Source organism: Coffea arabica, chromosome 7e, assembly GCF_036785885.1.
Source record: "Coffea arabica cultivar ET-39 chromosome 7e, Coffea Arabica ET-39 HiFi, whole genome shotgun sequence".
Lineage (NCBI taxonomy): Eukaryota > Viridiplantae > Streptophyta > Magnoliopsida > Gentianales > Rubiaceae > Coffea > Coffea arabica.
This window is the reverse complement of record NC_092323.1, coordinates 10432374-10444896: the sequence shown is the minus strand read 5'-3', so window position 1 is coordinate 10444896 and position 12523 is coordinate 10432374. Positions and strand designations below refer to the sequence as shown.

Sequence of the window (12523 nt, the reverse complement as noted above, 5' to 3'; positions counted from 1 at the left end):
ACAAGAATTCTAAATGGATGCAGCAAAACATATTCAAAACTGCAAATTCTTTTTCATGCATTTGAAGAATATATTACAGTTAATTTAAACTGTATTGCTGTGCCCCAAATCAAGATATTTATTCTTTCATTATTTGACACACTCAATTTTAGATGAATAGCGATGAAGAATAAGAATTGAATAAGATATTGCTTGAAGCAACAACAAAATTTGTTTTTCCCAAACTCTAGGTGAGCCTATAGATTCAAAATTGTTTCTAGTTATTTTCTTTAATTTTGGTTTGGTGGGATTTGTTAAGCATGATTTGATAATAAAAAAGAGAGAAAATAGAAAAAAAAGAGAGGTAGACATCGTATTAGGAGATCTTTTGATATATTACATTATTGTTAGAAAGAAATTTTTCGCAAACCAAATAAGGAGAAATTTATGCTGATCTGGTAAGTTTGAAGATGAAAAGATGATAAATTTTGTTTAACCACGTAGGGTACAAAGAAAGTTTAGCAATTTTTTTTCTTTTTTGTTTTCTTCTATCAGGAGAGGAGAGGGGTGGAATTTAAGAAGTCGAAAAGAGTTAAAAAAGTTTAGCTTTTATACAAAGTCTGATGACAAAACCGAATGTAGCACATAAAATCAATGGAAGGCATGAGATCATGACAAAGGAAGTTGCTTGATACATCAGAATGTAGATGTCAAGTTGTTTGGTGTATTTATACAAATTTCTTAAATTTATGTGTATAATTGGTTGAGCTTAAAAATTAATGAGCAGAAAGTTTCGTTTGACTAGATTTATAAATCAATCCTAACATGAGGAGCTCAATTTAAAGATAAGTAACTTGAATTTTGTCTTCCAGCTCTAATTGCAATCTTTTTGGATATGAGGTTCAGAGGTTAAAGAAAGTAATTTAATTTTTGTCTTCGAGCCCTAATTTTTTTTTTTTTTTTTTTTTGCACTGAGCTATAAGATCACATTGATAAATTAAACCTGAACGGGATTTTTTTCTCATACATTTAATTAACTATACAATAATTAATTTTTAATTGAATTTAATGAACAAGAGTGTTATGCCATATAACGGTGATATATCTAAGCTAATTTGTTAGATTTGGATTGGACAGGAGAGCCAGAAGACCAACTTGGTCGGTTCCTATAACATAATTCTATGCGTTTCCGAAACCTACTAGGAAATATGATGAATTTCCATAATGCAGATATTTTCGTCGCTATTAATTCCTATATATAAAACTAAAACACACGAAAAAGAGATTATTCAGCCATTCGCCAGCGTACGAAGATCGACAAAGAGATGGAAGAGACTAGGGCTAAGCAAGAAGGCTCAAGTCACCAAGCATCGGACTTGAATCATGTTCTGGAGGCCGATTCCAATAAACTCATCATAAAGAATCATATAGCCAGTGGTAGTTTTGGTTCAGTTTACAAAGGTGTTTACGATGGTAAACAAGTGGCCGTCAAAGTTCTTGACATGGTGGGCGACTACAAAGCTAGGGTTTGGAATGCTTTTATTCAGGAGGTATTGATTTGGAACAAGTTGGATCATCCTAACATAGCAAGATTCATCGGAGCAACCAAAAAGGCAGCAAACCTGACCATAAATAAACAAGGACGAGGTAAATCTTGCATGCCAAGAATGGCTTGTTGCATGGTGGCTGAATATGTTCATGGTGGTACTTTGAGATCCTTCCTCAGAAGGAAAAGGTGTAGAAAATTGCCTCTCGATACTGTTATTTGGCTTGCTTTAGAAGTTGCAAAAGGGCTGTCTTACCTTCATTCCCAGAAGATTGTTCATAGGGATGTGAAGCCGGAGAATATACTTCTTGATAAAGAAGGACGAAGAGCGAAGATCATTGACTTTGGGGTTTCAAGATTTGAGGATCTGAATCCTGGTCAGATGACATCGGCCCAAGGGACTGTGGGTTACATGGCTCCTGAGGTTCTAGTAGGAAGTCCTTATGATCACAAGTGTGATGTCTTCAGCTTTGGGATCTGCTTGTGGGAGATATATTGTTGTGACAAACCGGATTTCTCTACCAGCTTTAGGCCGATAATACCTCAGCATTGTCCAAGGAATCTATCCAGGTTGATGGAACGTTGTTGGGACGCAGACCCTAAAAGAAGACCGGAGATGGCAGAGGTGGTGAATGTTTTAGAATCCTTGCGGGCATCAATACTAGAAGAGGGCACGAAAGTTCGCGATAATCAGCTCATGAAAGGTTGCTTATGTTTTTTCCAATGATGAAGGCAGGCCACAAGATATTTCCAATTTGATCACATCCAGTTCCAACTCAACAAGATTTGTGATGTGAGAGGTAAAGGACTAAAGATCCTTGATGAATGATAGTTAGCTAGGAAGAGTCTAGCAAGTAAATTAGGGATTCACCTGCGCTTTGAGAATTGAAGTTGTATATATTAGTAGCATAATCATTAGCTAGATTCCGGACGTGATAATTAAGGGGTATGCCCCTTTCTAGATTGTAAATACTTTGGTGCATCAATAAAATCCCTGATTTCTGCTTGAAAGCCATAAAAGATCGTCAGGGCAACATAGAAATGCAGTCATGAGATATTGTCAAGAAACTGGCCTTTCTAATTGGTTCAGTTTCTCCTGCAACCAAGAAAGTGAGTTTCATTGACATATCAGACTATGTGTTATAATGTGCGTATTACTCGATATTTAACCCATATGTCACTACAGATGTGGAACAACTGAGACCGCGATGCGACTGCGACTTGCGATGACGAACCATGTTTCTAATTGGTTCAATTTCTTCTCCAACCAAGAAAGCTAGTCTGGTGAATTTCATTGACATATCAGACTATGTTCCTATATGCTAGTCCTATTACGACAGTCAGCTTAATTAAATTGTCACTTTGTCTATGAAAGCTAATTTGCCCTAGTTTCTCTTTGCCGACTGGGCCGAACACTGACTTGGACATTGCAAGCAAGATGATAAATCAAGTACAGTGTTCAAGATTAAGAGAGATACTTCCCAATTGCCCATCACAAAAGCATGCAATCATTCCAATGCGAAGTACCACATCGAGAATCAATTCTTCATCAAAGACAAAATCCCAGAAATCGATGTCATAGCAAATATTCAAAACATAAGAGGAGAATAAGATCCTAGTCCTTTTCAATCACATGCAAATTAAAGAAAGACCCCTAGCATGTTTTAAAGCTTGTTCCTTTAACCCCTCTGAGATTCCTGTTTAGCTAGTAGCATTAAACTACTAGTTCTTGGGTCCTTGCCCATGATTTTCCTTGTTGATTGTTGCTCCTGGATAAGCTGCATCTGGTGGAAGAAAGTAAAATGAAGGGTCTTCAAAGAAAGCTTCATCCACAGGAGGGAATTCTTCAAGTTGGAATGTGCTAGCTTCTGTTGAATTGAGTAACTCTTCAACATCGTAGCTTCGGTCGGGTTCTGAAGGCAAGGCAATTTCAGGCTGGCCAGTAGAAGTAGAATAACTGGGAATTTCTCGTTCAAGGCTTGGGAAAGTGTAATGAGGCACAACAAAGTCTGGGTCAATTGCAATGATGTCATTAATGCTAGAACGGCGCTTGTCTTCTGGAGTAGAACTTTTTTGGCGCCTGAAGTATTTCTGGCCATGGCTGGCAACTTGGCTTGGTTTCCTTGTAGTCACACAATGCTTTGATATGTTCTTCCAGTCTCCTCTTCCAAATCGTTTCAGTCCAACCAGAAACATCCTGCATGCATAAATAAAAAGAAGAAAAAAAAAAGTTGTGGAGAAACAGTTCATAAGGCCAAAAAAATTGATTGATTAATTTTAACATTTAAGCAGAAATAAATGATCTCATTGTGATTTTTGAGGAAGCAAACATTATAACTGGAGCTAATCTATATATCATTCTTGATGTAAAAAAAAAAAAAAAAAAAATCTAAAGTATTCGTTTAGAAAGGAATAATTGCTTTTGCTAGAATGCCAATTAACTTGTACATTTTTTTTCCTAAGATGTAAATGGCCATATTTAGGCTTTCGATTAAACAAAAAATTAAGATTAAAATTTAGCTATGTACGTGGATGTAACCGTTTTAAAAGGTTAATGCTTGTTTAGGAAGTGAATAATGAGATTTGTGGGAAAGTGACCAGGTCTATTTGGCAGCTCAAAGACTACAAAAAAGACATAAGCCACCGCCAACACCATAATGAAGTGGTTGACTGTATTGACAGCTTGGATTAATTAACGGATGGCTAGCTAGTGTAATTTAAAAAAAAATAAAAAAACAAAAACTGATGGCTAGTGTGTGCGAAAAATTTCTTGACTAATAATACTTAAAATCTAGATTATGCAGGAACCAAGTTCGAATAAAACAAATTATCTCCTCAAAAAAAAAAAGAAGAAAAATTATCGAGTATAATCTTAACTTTCACTTAATTTCGCGACTCAAAAAAAAAAAATTTTTTTTTTTTGGGGACAGACCACTCCACCTGGTATAGCTGTTAGAAAGTGCTTCAATGAATTGTAAAGTGAAATTGATTTTGGAATTCCGGCCTGAAAGTTGAAGAAAGATCAAGAAAATGAACAGAAACAAATTTTGACACTAGGTTGTAGCTAGAGATGTCTGGCATTCAAATAAAGAGAAAGCATATCGATTGAATCAAATTATTCAGAATGATAAACAGTACAGATGCTCTTCTTCAGTCCAGCGAATCGTTTTTTGACGCTGATCATTTTTGGTTGCTTGTTTCTTTCTTGACGAAGACCCTGTCTCCTCCCCGGATTTGAGGGCACCTGGATTCTCTACACCATCATTTGTATGCAGCGGCATTGGATAGTAATTATCAGCCTCTGTCAAATTCGTGTCACGAGCTAAGGCTTGATGATCCTGATAGAGCTCCTCTGACTCATCCACAGATTTCCATGGGATTTTGTCAGCTCCATCTTCATAGGAATTTGGTGAACTACTGTCGAGTTCGGCCAGAGCATTTTCGAGTAGCTTGTCGTCTTCAGGAGACCATTCCATTGTTTGCACAACTCGGGGATTCTGACGGGAAAGACAGTAGTAAAAATGGGATTATATACAACCCTTCAATTCCATTAATGCATATAGTGACAGTAGTATTGGCCATGTGGCAATAACAATCTAAGATTTACTTCTCAAGTCCTCCCCTTTTCACTTTATCCTTTTTAGGGCTTAGAATTTTTCATTGAACAGCTAGCTATTGATTAGGTAGCATGCCTTTATATTGGTTCTTATACAAAGTGAAAGATTTAGAAAAATACCAAAATATTCTAGAAAAATAGATGGGTACTGTATTCTGACATCCTATCATTTCTCAATTGAAACCCAATTTATGCATCAATGACCATTGATATATTTGCATTATAATTGCTAAATGCCTAGTTGGTAATACATAGATGTACTTATCATCATAAACAAAACAAATTGTGTTTTGTTTTTGTGAATTTAATAGCATGGTCGCCAAACATGACTTTCTATGTAAAATAAATATAGAATCTACTAAAAACCCTAAAAAAAGCTAAACCAGCTTATTACTCATTAAAAATGTTAATCTTGCAGTATATAATATGTTAGTTCTTGAAATTGTGGTTCTTGATTTTTTTTTTTTATATTTAATACAATCAACTGAACCTCTGGATTTTCTACTAGTTTCCCGGACATTATATTATTTTTATTTCTCTGGGTGTTTAAGCATACATTTACGCAACTGTTTTTGGGGACCAACGTGCAAGACTCGGTAAGACAAGATTGGCAGATGTGCAATTCTGGCAATTACATTCTTGATTGATTGTTTGTGTTGGGTTTGGGCTGGTGCATATGATTGAGTTTATGGTTCAATTGTGCAATTATTGTATATTTTACATAATTTAATGTACACTAATATTATTTTGTTGTACGAGTAACTTTTGTTCATGTACACAACTCAATATATAAATACAACCATGTTTGTAAGCACTGATCAAATCACGAAAAAAAGTACATGAATTACACCAACCGTACTAAAACCTAATTATCCCTGCCGCAAATATGTTATCTTAAGAATAGAATTGAAAATTGTACTCTATATGACAAATACCAATACAATTACCGTATGTAACATGTTACTTAGTGATATACAAATATATATCATATATATACTTAGTGTATATACTATTATATATATATGAGTTAATCTTATATACACTGACAGTGTATACACTATCACAGTTGAATGCATGATACATATGCAAAATTTTTATTTTAAATTTAAATTTAGATTATATATCATGCATTCAATGATAAAAGTATATATACTATCAGTTTATAAAAGATTAATTCTATGTATGTATATATATGTAAGTATGTATGTACGTGTACAACTATATAGTTATATCATAATGACATGAAAAACATGATATATAAAAGAATGTGAATTCGAAAACGATGCCCACCGATTGCTGCTTAAGTTATTATTGGAGGAATTGATAAACCTTTGTGAGATGTCTTGGCGAAGATGATCGCTGAGACTTGGAAGCAGGCCGGGGGTTACTTTGCTATGGGATCATCCAGATGAAGTCCATCCTTACATGTCAACAGATTGCATGGGTGCAACTTATCATCGATTTCTCCCATGTAGTTATGCTTTAAGCCTTCTTTTTGTGATATACAAAAATATATGCCAACAAAAAGTTTGTCATTACTAAACTTCAATGAAGAAAAATGTTGTTCCAAGGGCGAGCAAGGAAATGATTTTGCAAGACTAGTTTTGAATCTGCAACTTTAGTTAAACAAGTATGATTTTCAATGAGTGGTAAAATTCAGTCTTCACAATATTAGCTCAAGTATCTTAAATCTTGGGGGCCAATACATATTTGGAACTGTAAATAATTTCATACATTTGAAGAGTACATCTAGGTTAGTTCAAACCCCCTTGCAGTCCTCAAATTGAGGATCCTTCTTTTTTCATTATCCGATATACTCACTTTTAGACCCAAAATTAGAAGAAAAAAAACCCCTTATTTATGCAACTGAATTTGTTAAGAATGCTGAAAAAGAAAGAGGGAGACACCATATTGGCGAATCTTTTGGTAAATTACATACATTGTTAGAAAGAAATCTTTTGGTGAATCGAAGGACTAAAGGTTCAATTTTGCAACAGTTGATAATTAAGAAAGATTAGTGATACGAGACGGGGGATTAATGATAGGAGTTCATCTCTCCCATACGAGCAGACTTTTTAAGGACAAAACCAGGTTCAATGCGGCAAAGAGGACACAGTACAAATATGAGCCCATTAATGTATTCTAGCTTTGTTAACTCGAGTTTGTATATTACTTTTAATATCTAACTTCGGGATGTTTAGGTTAAGAATCAAGATCCATCCATCCAATTTTTGTTTCTCGGCATGTGTACGTGCAAAAGGGGTACGCCCCTTTCTTGGTTGTAATTACTTTGGTGCATCAATATGAAAGTTCTGATTTTAGCCAAAAAAACACGAAAACCCTTAATTCCGGATATCTCAATATATGCAGTGATGACATATATTAATTATCAAGAAACTGGCCTTTCCAATTAGCTCACTTTCTTCTCCAACCACGAGATCGATCGAGCCAAGTGATCAGGTGAATATCATAGACATATCAAACGACGTTCCTGTATGCTGGTCTTCTTTGACAGCCTGCCTGTTACTCGTCGCACTTGGTTTCTTTGTCACTAGTCTGTCAGTGAAATTTAATCTGGTTTATTTTTGCGGATTGGCCCCAAGATGCATGAAAGTTCAATTTTAAGCGTTAAAAGGTTAGAACAATACTCACCACGATCTGCTCATCCAAAAAACATGCGTGCAACCATTCCACTGAGAAATACAACTGCATCCAAGAGTGCTGCAAAATCCCAGAAACCGATCGATATCATAGCAAATCTTCAAAACATAATTAGAAGAGAATAAGGTCTTAGTCATGAATGCTATAACTACGTACGCTTGTAAAATGGAGTAGGATTGTTTCTGAAGTACTTCTGGCCGTGGCTTGCAACTTGCCTTGGAGTCTTTGTAATCACAAATATAAATGCTCTGATATGTTTTTCCAGCCACACAACAACACACAAAAAAAAGGGACATCCTGCATGCATAAATAAAAGAAGTTATGGAGTAATGTCAAATTGTGTTTCAACAATTAGAAAGAAATAAATGTGTCTCATTTGAGGAAACAAACACCGGATGGAGCTAGCTAGTCTCCTTAGATTCTTGATTGTAAACCTTAATCTATTTGCTTAGAAAGAAACAGTTACTTTTGCTAGAATGCAGATTAATTAATTTGTACATTTATCTCAAGAAGTGAATGACCATTTCCATCCTTAATTTCGGTAAAAAAAAACAAAAAAAAAAAACCAATAAAATGTAACTGTGTATACGTGGATGTATGTAATGTGATTACATATAGTCAATCATACACGTGTCAAAAATGTCGGTGCATGTTTTGGAAATTAATATGATATTTGTGAGACAATAATCCTGTCTATTAATTGGCTGCTCAAAGACTACAAACAGGTAAGTGACCACTCGGATTGCTTGTGTGCGAAATATATTACTAGATTTCTTGACTAATTGAGTGAAAGAGAGAGTTACTATGCTAATTGCTATGCAAGCATCATGAAAAAGCTAAAAAAAAATTGCGTTTTGTGAATTGAATAGCATCATGGTCATGAAATATGAGTTTCTACGTAAAATAATTAAGTATGGAATCTATTATGTCGTGCCCTTGAAAAATAACTAAACCAGCAGCTTATTAATCCGCAAAAAATATTAACCTTGTGTTAGTTCTTGAACTTGTGATTTTTATTCTCGATGGATGCAATTAATCTTTGGTGGAGCGAAAGTTGAACTGATCAGTAGCTCAGGATGAAGCTCAAGCAATAAGCTGAATAGTTTACATTACTTCAATAAGCTGAATAGTACGTGATGGCTCTCAACCAAGCTAGGATTTTGACCTTTTCTTACATTTCCCTCGTCGTAGGCTAGAAGTCCTGTTGATAGTGCATCCTTTCGATCGAGAAATTACCACAAATAGTGCATCCTGTATATCTTTGGCTTCTTTTCTCTTATGATCATATAGCAATTTAATGTACTTTCCTCGTGTATCCATGATTCAAATATTCCTTTCCCCGGAGTTTTTTCCTTTTTTGACATATAATTCGAAGCAATTTAGTACAAAGTGTCTTTGTTATTGTCATACTTGTTTCCTTTCATCACAATTTGGCTGTTATGTAACGCTATATATATATATGTGAATTGATGGAGTTGATTTTTAAGAGAAATTAATCCTACGTACATAAGTTTGGGCATATGAATAATCATCTTTGATACCCGACCCGAGTTTTGCTACAATGACAGATGTTAATCAAATTAACATGGCATCAAACAAACTAGAGTTAATGGTTAAATGCGTAGAACAATTCACAAATGCACAAATTTGTATACCGGCCGGGAAACCAGTTTGACTCTACAATATTTTTTTTTAATTCGTACATGCACACGGAAGTTGGCTTGATCAGCTCCTTATGCTATTATTAAATCAACTTTATTATGTTACTTGTTCAACTTTTCAGATCTGAGGCGTAGTAGAAACAGGTCAGTCAGTACCTTCGAATCTAAACGAATTTGGCAGCGATACAGCTGACAATCTTAATCCATATCTAACATCGAATCAGTCGTTTGTGCTTCATTCCAATTAAAAACCAATATTCCCAGAAAAGGTCAACGTTTCTCCCGTTGATAGAAATAGTAAGATCTTATTAATTTATGTACCCTCTCAAGAGCGATAGATTGGGTGGTAAGGAGAAAAGAGTCTAAATGAGAGGTTTCGAAATTAAAAAAAACAAAATTAATAAAGCAATGTCTATAAAGTGTTGGTGATAACTCCACTTGTCATTAAAATTTGAGTACCTGCCTCTAGGGCTCGTTTTGCCCTGGGGACGGGAAGGGAGACAAGTATAAAAGTAAATTTTTGTCTTAGTCTCGAGTTAATTTTTATTTTTAACACAATCAAAACTGGAGTTTTACCTATCTTTCAAGATTTCGAACTCGTAATCGAAGTGTCTTACAAACAAAGTTGCACTTCGTTTTCACTGTCAAAATTAGGAGATCGTCTTAATTATGTCCTTTTAGTGATAGATGTAACTGTAGTAGGTGACTGGTAGAATATACAGGCACTACTACAAGCAGCAACGCGTTGAGATGGAGGAGTCATTTCAATCTTAGATTTGCCTTGAGAAGCAGCTGAGGATAGAGGATTTGAGGTGGTTGATAACTTCGCGAGGCGAATGAAGTACTTTTGGGCATGACTTGCAACTTGAGTTGGTGTCTTTGTCAATACACTATTCCTTGAAATACTTCTCCAATCTCCTTTGCCATACTTTTTCAAACCAAGTAGAAAGTTCCTGCATCAAAACATAAAACAAGAGAAATAATCAACTTAAAGATTGAACGAGAGATGCTAACGTGCTAAGATGAAAATGGATTAATAACTGTTTGATAAAGCTCACATGACTCCCCAAAGAAAAAAATGCAAAGCAACTGGTGTTAATTTCTTCTGAAAATAGATGGTTCTATAAATGAAAACTCCACAAACAGCACAATGGTTTGTAATTACAATTTAAACTTCTTAGTCTTTTGCTCATTTTGTACTGTGATAATTCGCCATTTAATGAACCAAGGGCCTCCACTGAACAAATAAAGTGAAAGTAATCTTGAATTATCTCCCAGAAATAGCTAGGAACATGAAAATCGAGCTAAACTTTAATTTGATCAAGAAGAAAAAGAAAACACATATATATTCTGAGCAGCATTCACAAAATTTCCGTGTAAACAATAGTGTGAAATAACCGATTATCTCAAAACCGTACATTCCAGAATTGAAAAAGAAAAGACAAGAAAAGGAGAATCAAGAGCGGAGAAAATTGGCAAATAAGCAGAGTTTCTTTTACGAGAAATTAGCTTGTTTATTTCACTCCGGTATTGTTTAGCACAGAATCACATATAAGCCTGTTAAATTTGAGGCTTAATTATGTATTTATATTAACAGATGAGAAGATGGATTCAACAACAAAAACAAAAGGGTTTATGAAACATACTCGTGTTCTTCCTTAGTCCAACGAGTTCCTTTCTTTTTCTGCCGATTTTCAACAGAAGTTAAAGTGCTATTTGGAGTTGATTCAGGCTCTACAGTGTTGGTTGTTCTGCAATTAGGTAGTGGACCACTCCATGTTTCAATGAAATTAACATCTTCAACTAGCAATTGAAAATGCTGTTTAATTTGTTCAATTGTCTTTCCGGGGACCTTGATAGCAATCTTCTCAAACAAATCCCAAGAATTAAGGTCATAGACAGCAAGGGCATTTTCAAAATGTTTCTCTTCCTCAAAAGTCCATTCCGAATCCTTTGATCGTACTGGTGAACAAGTGAAGGACAATATTGCATCTTCATTAAAGGGGTAGCAGGAGAGATTTGATAACTCCATTCTCACCAAACAAAACTTCAAATTGAAGCCAAAATTGATTTTTTAAGTACATACAAATTACATATGCATAAACGCGTATACATATTCCTTAGAGGAAAATGTAGTTTGAAACAATAGTTTTCTCGTGGATTAGGGGTAAACATATAGTCTCGGGCACAATTACGTTGGAGAAAGCATAATTATGAAGAGGAAGTCCAAAGTAAACATCACTAAAGCACAATTAATGAAGTTTAATATTTATTTCAACATAAATTAAGAAAATATGGGAAACATTTATACGACCTTGTTTAAGAAAGCGCGTCTCATCAATGAGGTGTATTGCGAGAAATCAAAACGCTCATATACAACATTTTTTAAAAAAAAAAAATTTCTTTTTGGTAGAATGGTCGTATAATTATCAAACCATTTGCTTGACGACAACAAATGTTTTTTTTTTTTTACATGTTTTGCTACCTTAATTTGTAGGATGTTTTCGCAATTCTTGAAGGTAAGGTTTATCTAATCAGTACGCAATAAAATACTCGTTAAGAGAGTTACGAAAGACTAATTTTTTCAACCATTGAGATTTATTTCAGAAAGTGTTTAAATGAAAAAGAATAACAGATGATGAATTTGATGCGAATTAAGTGCATTCGACAATCTAAATTTCAACAAGGTTGGTATAGCATGAATTAGCTAAGATGGATTCATACAACGTTTCATCACGTAAACTATATATGTTTTAAGGCAACTTGGCATTGTATTAGTGCATTCGATGCTGAATTGATGATTGAATAGAGACATATCGATATTTTGGAATTAATGAGCATTTGCCATACTAATAATAGAGAAACGCAACCACTTTGCCAAGAATGTTGTTTTAAAGGTCCCTCCCTGACCTCAGGGATCAACCTCCTCACTGGCTGAAGGTTGGAATTTCAGAATAATCTCCTAATTAAGTGCTTGTTAATACTCTTTCAAGTGTTTTGTTCCTATCACTAAACGCGTTTGAAGACAAAATTGACCATGAGAAATGACAAGAATGGTTA

The 12523-nt window shown here is 34.8% G+C and overlaps 3 protein-coding genes across 3 annotated transcripts; 1 reads left to right on the top strand and 2 right to left on the bottom strand.

Moving 5' to 3' along the window:
- Window positions 1-1304: 1304 nt before the first annotated feature.
- On the top strand, window positions 1305-3136 carry LOC113702041 (serine/threonine-protein kinase 54-like). Its single transcript, XM_027222989.1, has 2 exons — window positions 1305-2173; window positions 2998-3136. Exons 1-2 carry the CDS (start codon window positions 1305-1307, stop codon window positions 3134-3136), a joined length of 1008 nt encoding a protein of 335 aa, XP_027078790.1.
- Window positions 3137-3247: 111 nt separating this feature from the next.
- Window positions 3248-5001, bottom strand: LOC113702038 (transcription factor DIVARICATA-like). Its single transcript, XM_027222973.2, has 2 exons — window positions 4664-5001; window positions 3248-3722 (listed from the first exon to the last, which is right to left on the bottom strand). Exons 1-2 carry the CDS (start codon window positions 4999-5001, stop codon window positions 3248-3250), a joined length of 813 nt encoding a protein of 270 aa, XP_027078774.1.
- Window positions 5002-10130: 5129 nt separating this feature from the next.
- LOC113702035 (transcription factor SRM1-like) lies at window positions 10131-11495 on the bottom strand. The gene is made up of 2 exons (XM_027222971.2): window positions 11110-11495; window positions 10131-10416 (listed from the first exon to the last, which is right to left on the bottom strand). Exons 1-2 carry the CDS (start codon window positions 11493-11495, stop codon window positions 10131-10133), a joined length of 672 nt encoding a protein of 223 aa, XP_027078772.2.
- Window positions 11496-12523: the final 1028 nt, after the last annotated feature.

Bases quoted from the DNA above. Each gene is read 5' to 3' on its own strand.
- LOC113702041 (XM_027222989.1), top strand. From the start codon at position 1,305: ATGGAAGAGACTAGGGCTAAGCAAGAAGGCTCAAGTCACCAAGCATCG. The intron at 2,174-2,997 runs GCGGGCATCAAT...CAAGATTAAGAG, and splicing joins GTGAATGTTTTAGAATCCTT to AGATACTTCCCAATTGCCCA.
- LOC113702038 (XM_027222973.2), bottom strand. From the start codon at position 5,001: ATGGAATGGTCTCCTGAAGACGACAAGCTACTCGAAAATGCTCTGGCC. The intron at 3,723-4,663 runs GTACTGTTTATC...TTATGCATGCAG, and splicing joins TGGACTGAAGAAGAGCATCT to GATGTTTCTGGTTGGACTGA.
- LOC113702035 (XM_027222971.2), bottom strand. From the start codon at position 11,495: ATGGAGTTATCAAATCTCTCCTGCTACCCCTTTAATGAAGATGCAATA. The intron at 10,417-11,109 runs GTATGTTTCATA...GTTTTGATGCAG, and splicing joins TGGACTAAGGAAGAACACGA to GAACTTTCTACTTGGTTTGA.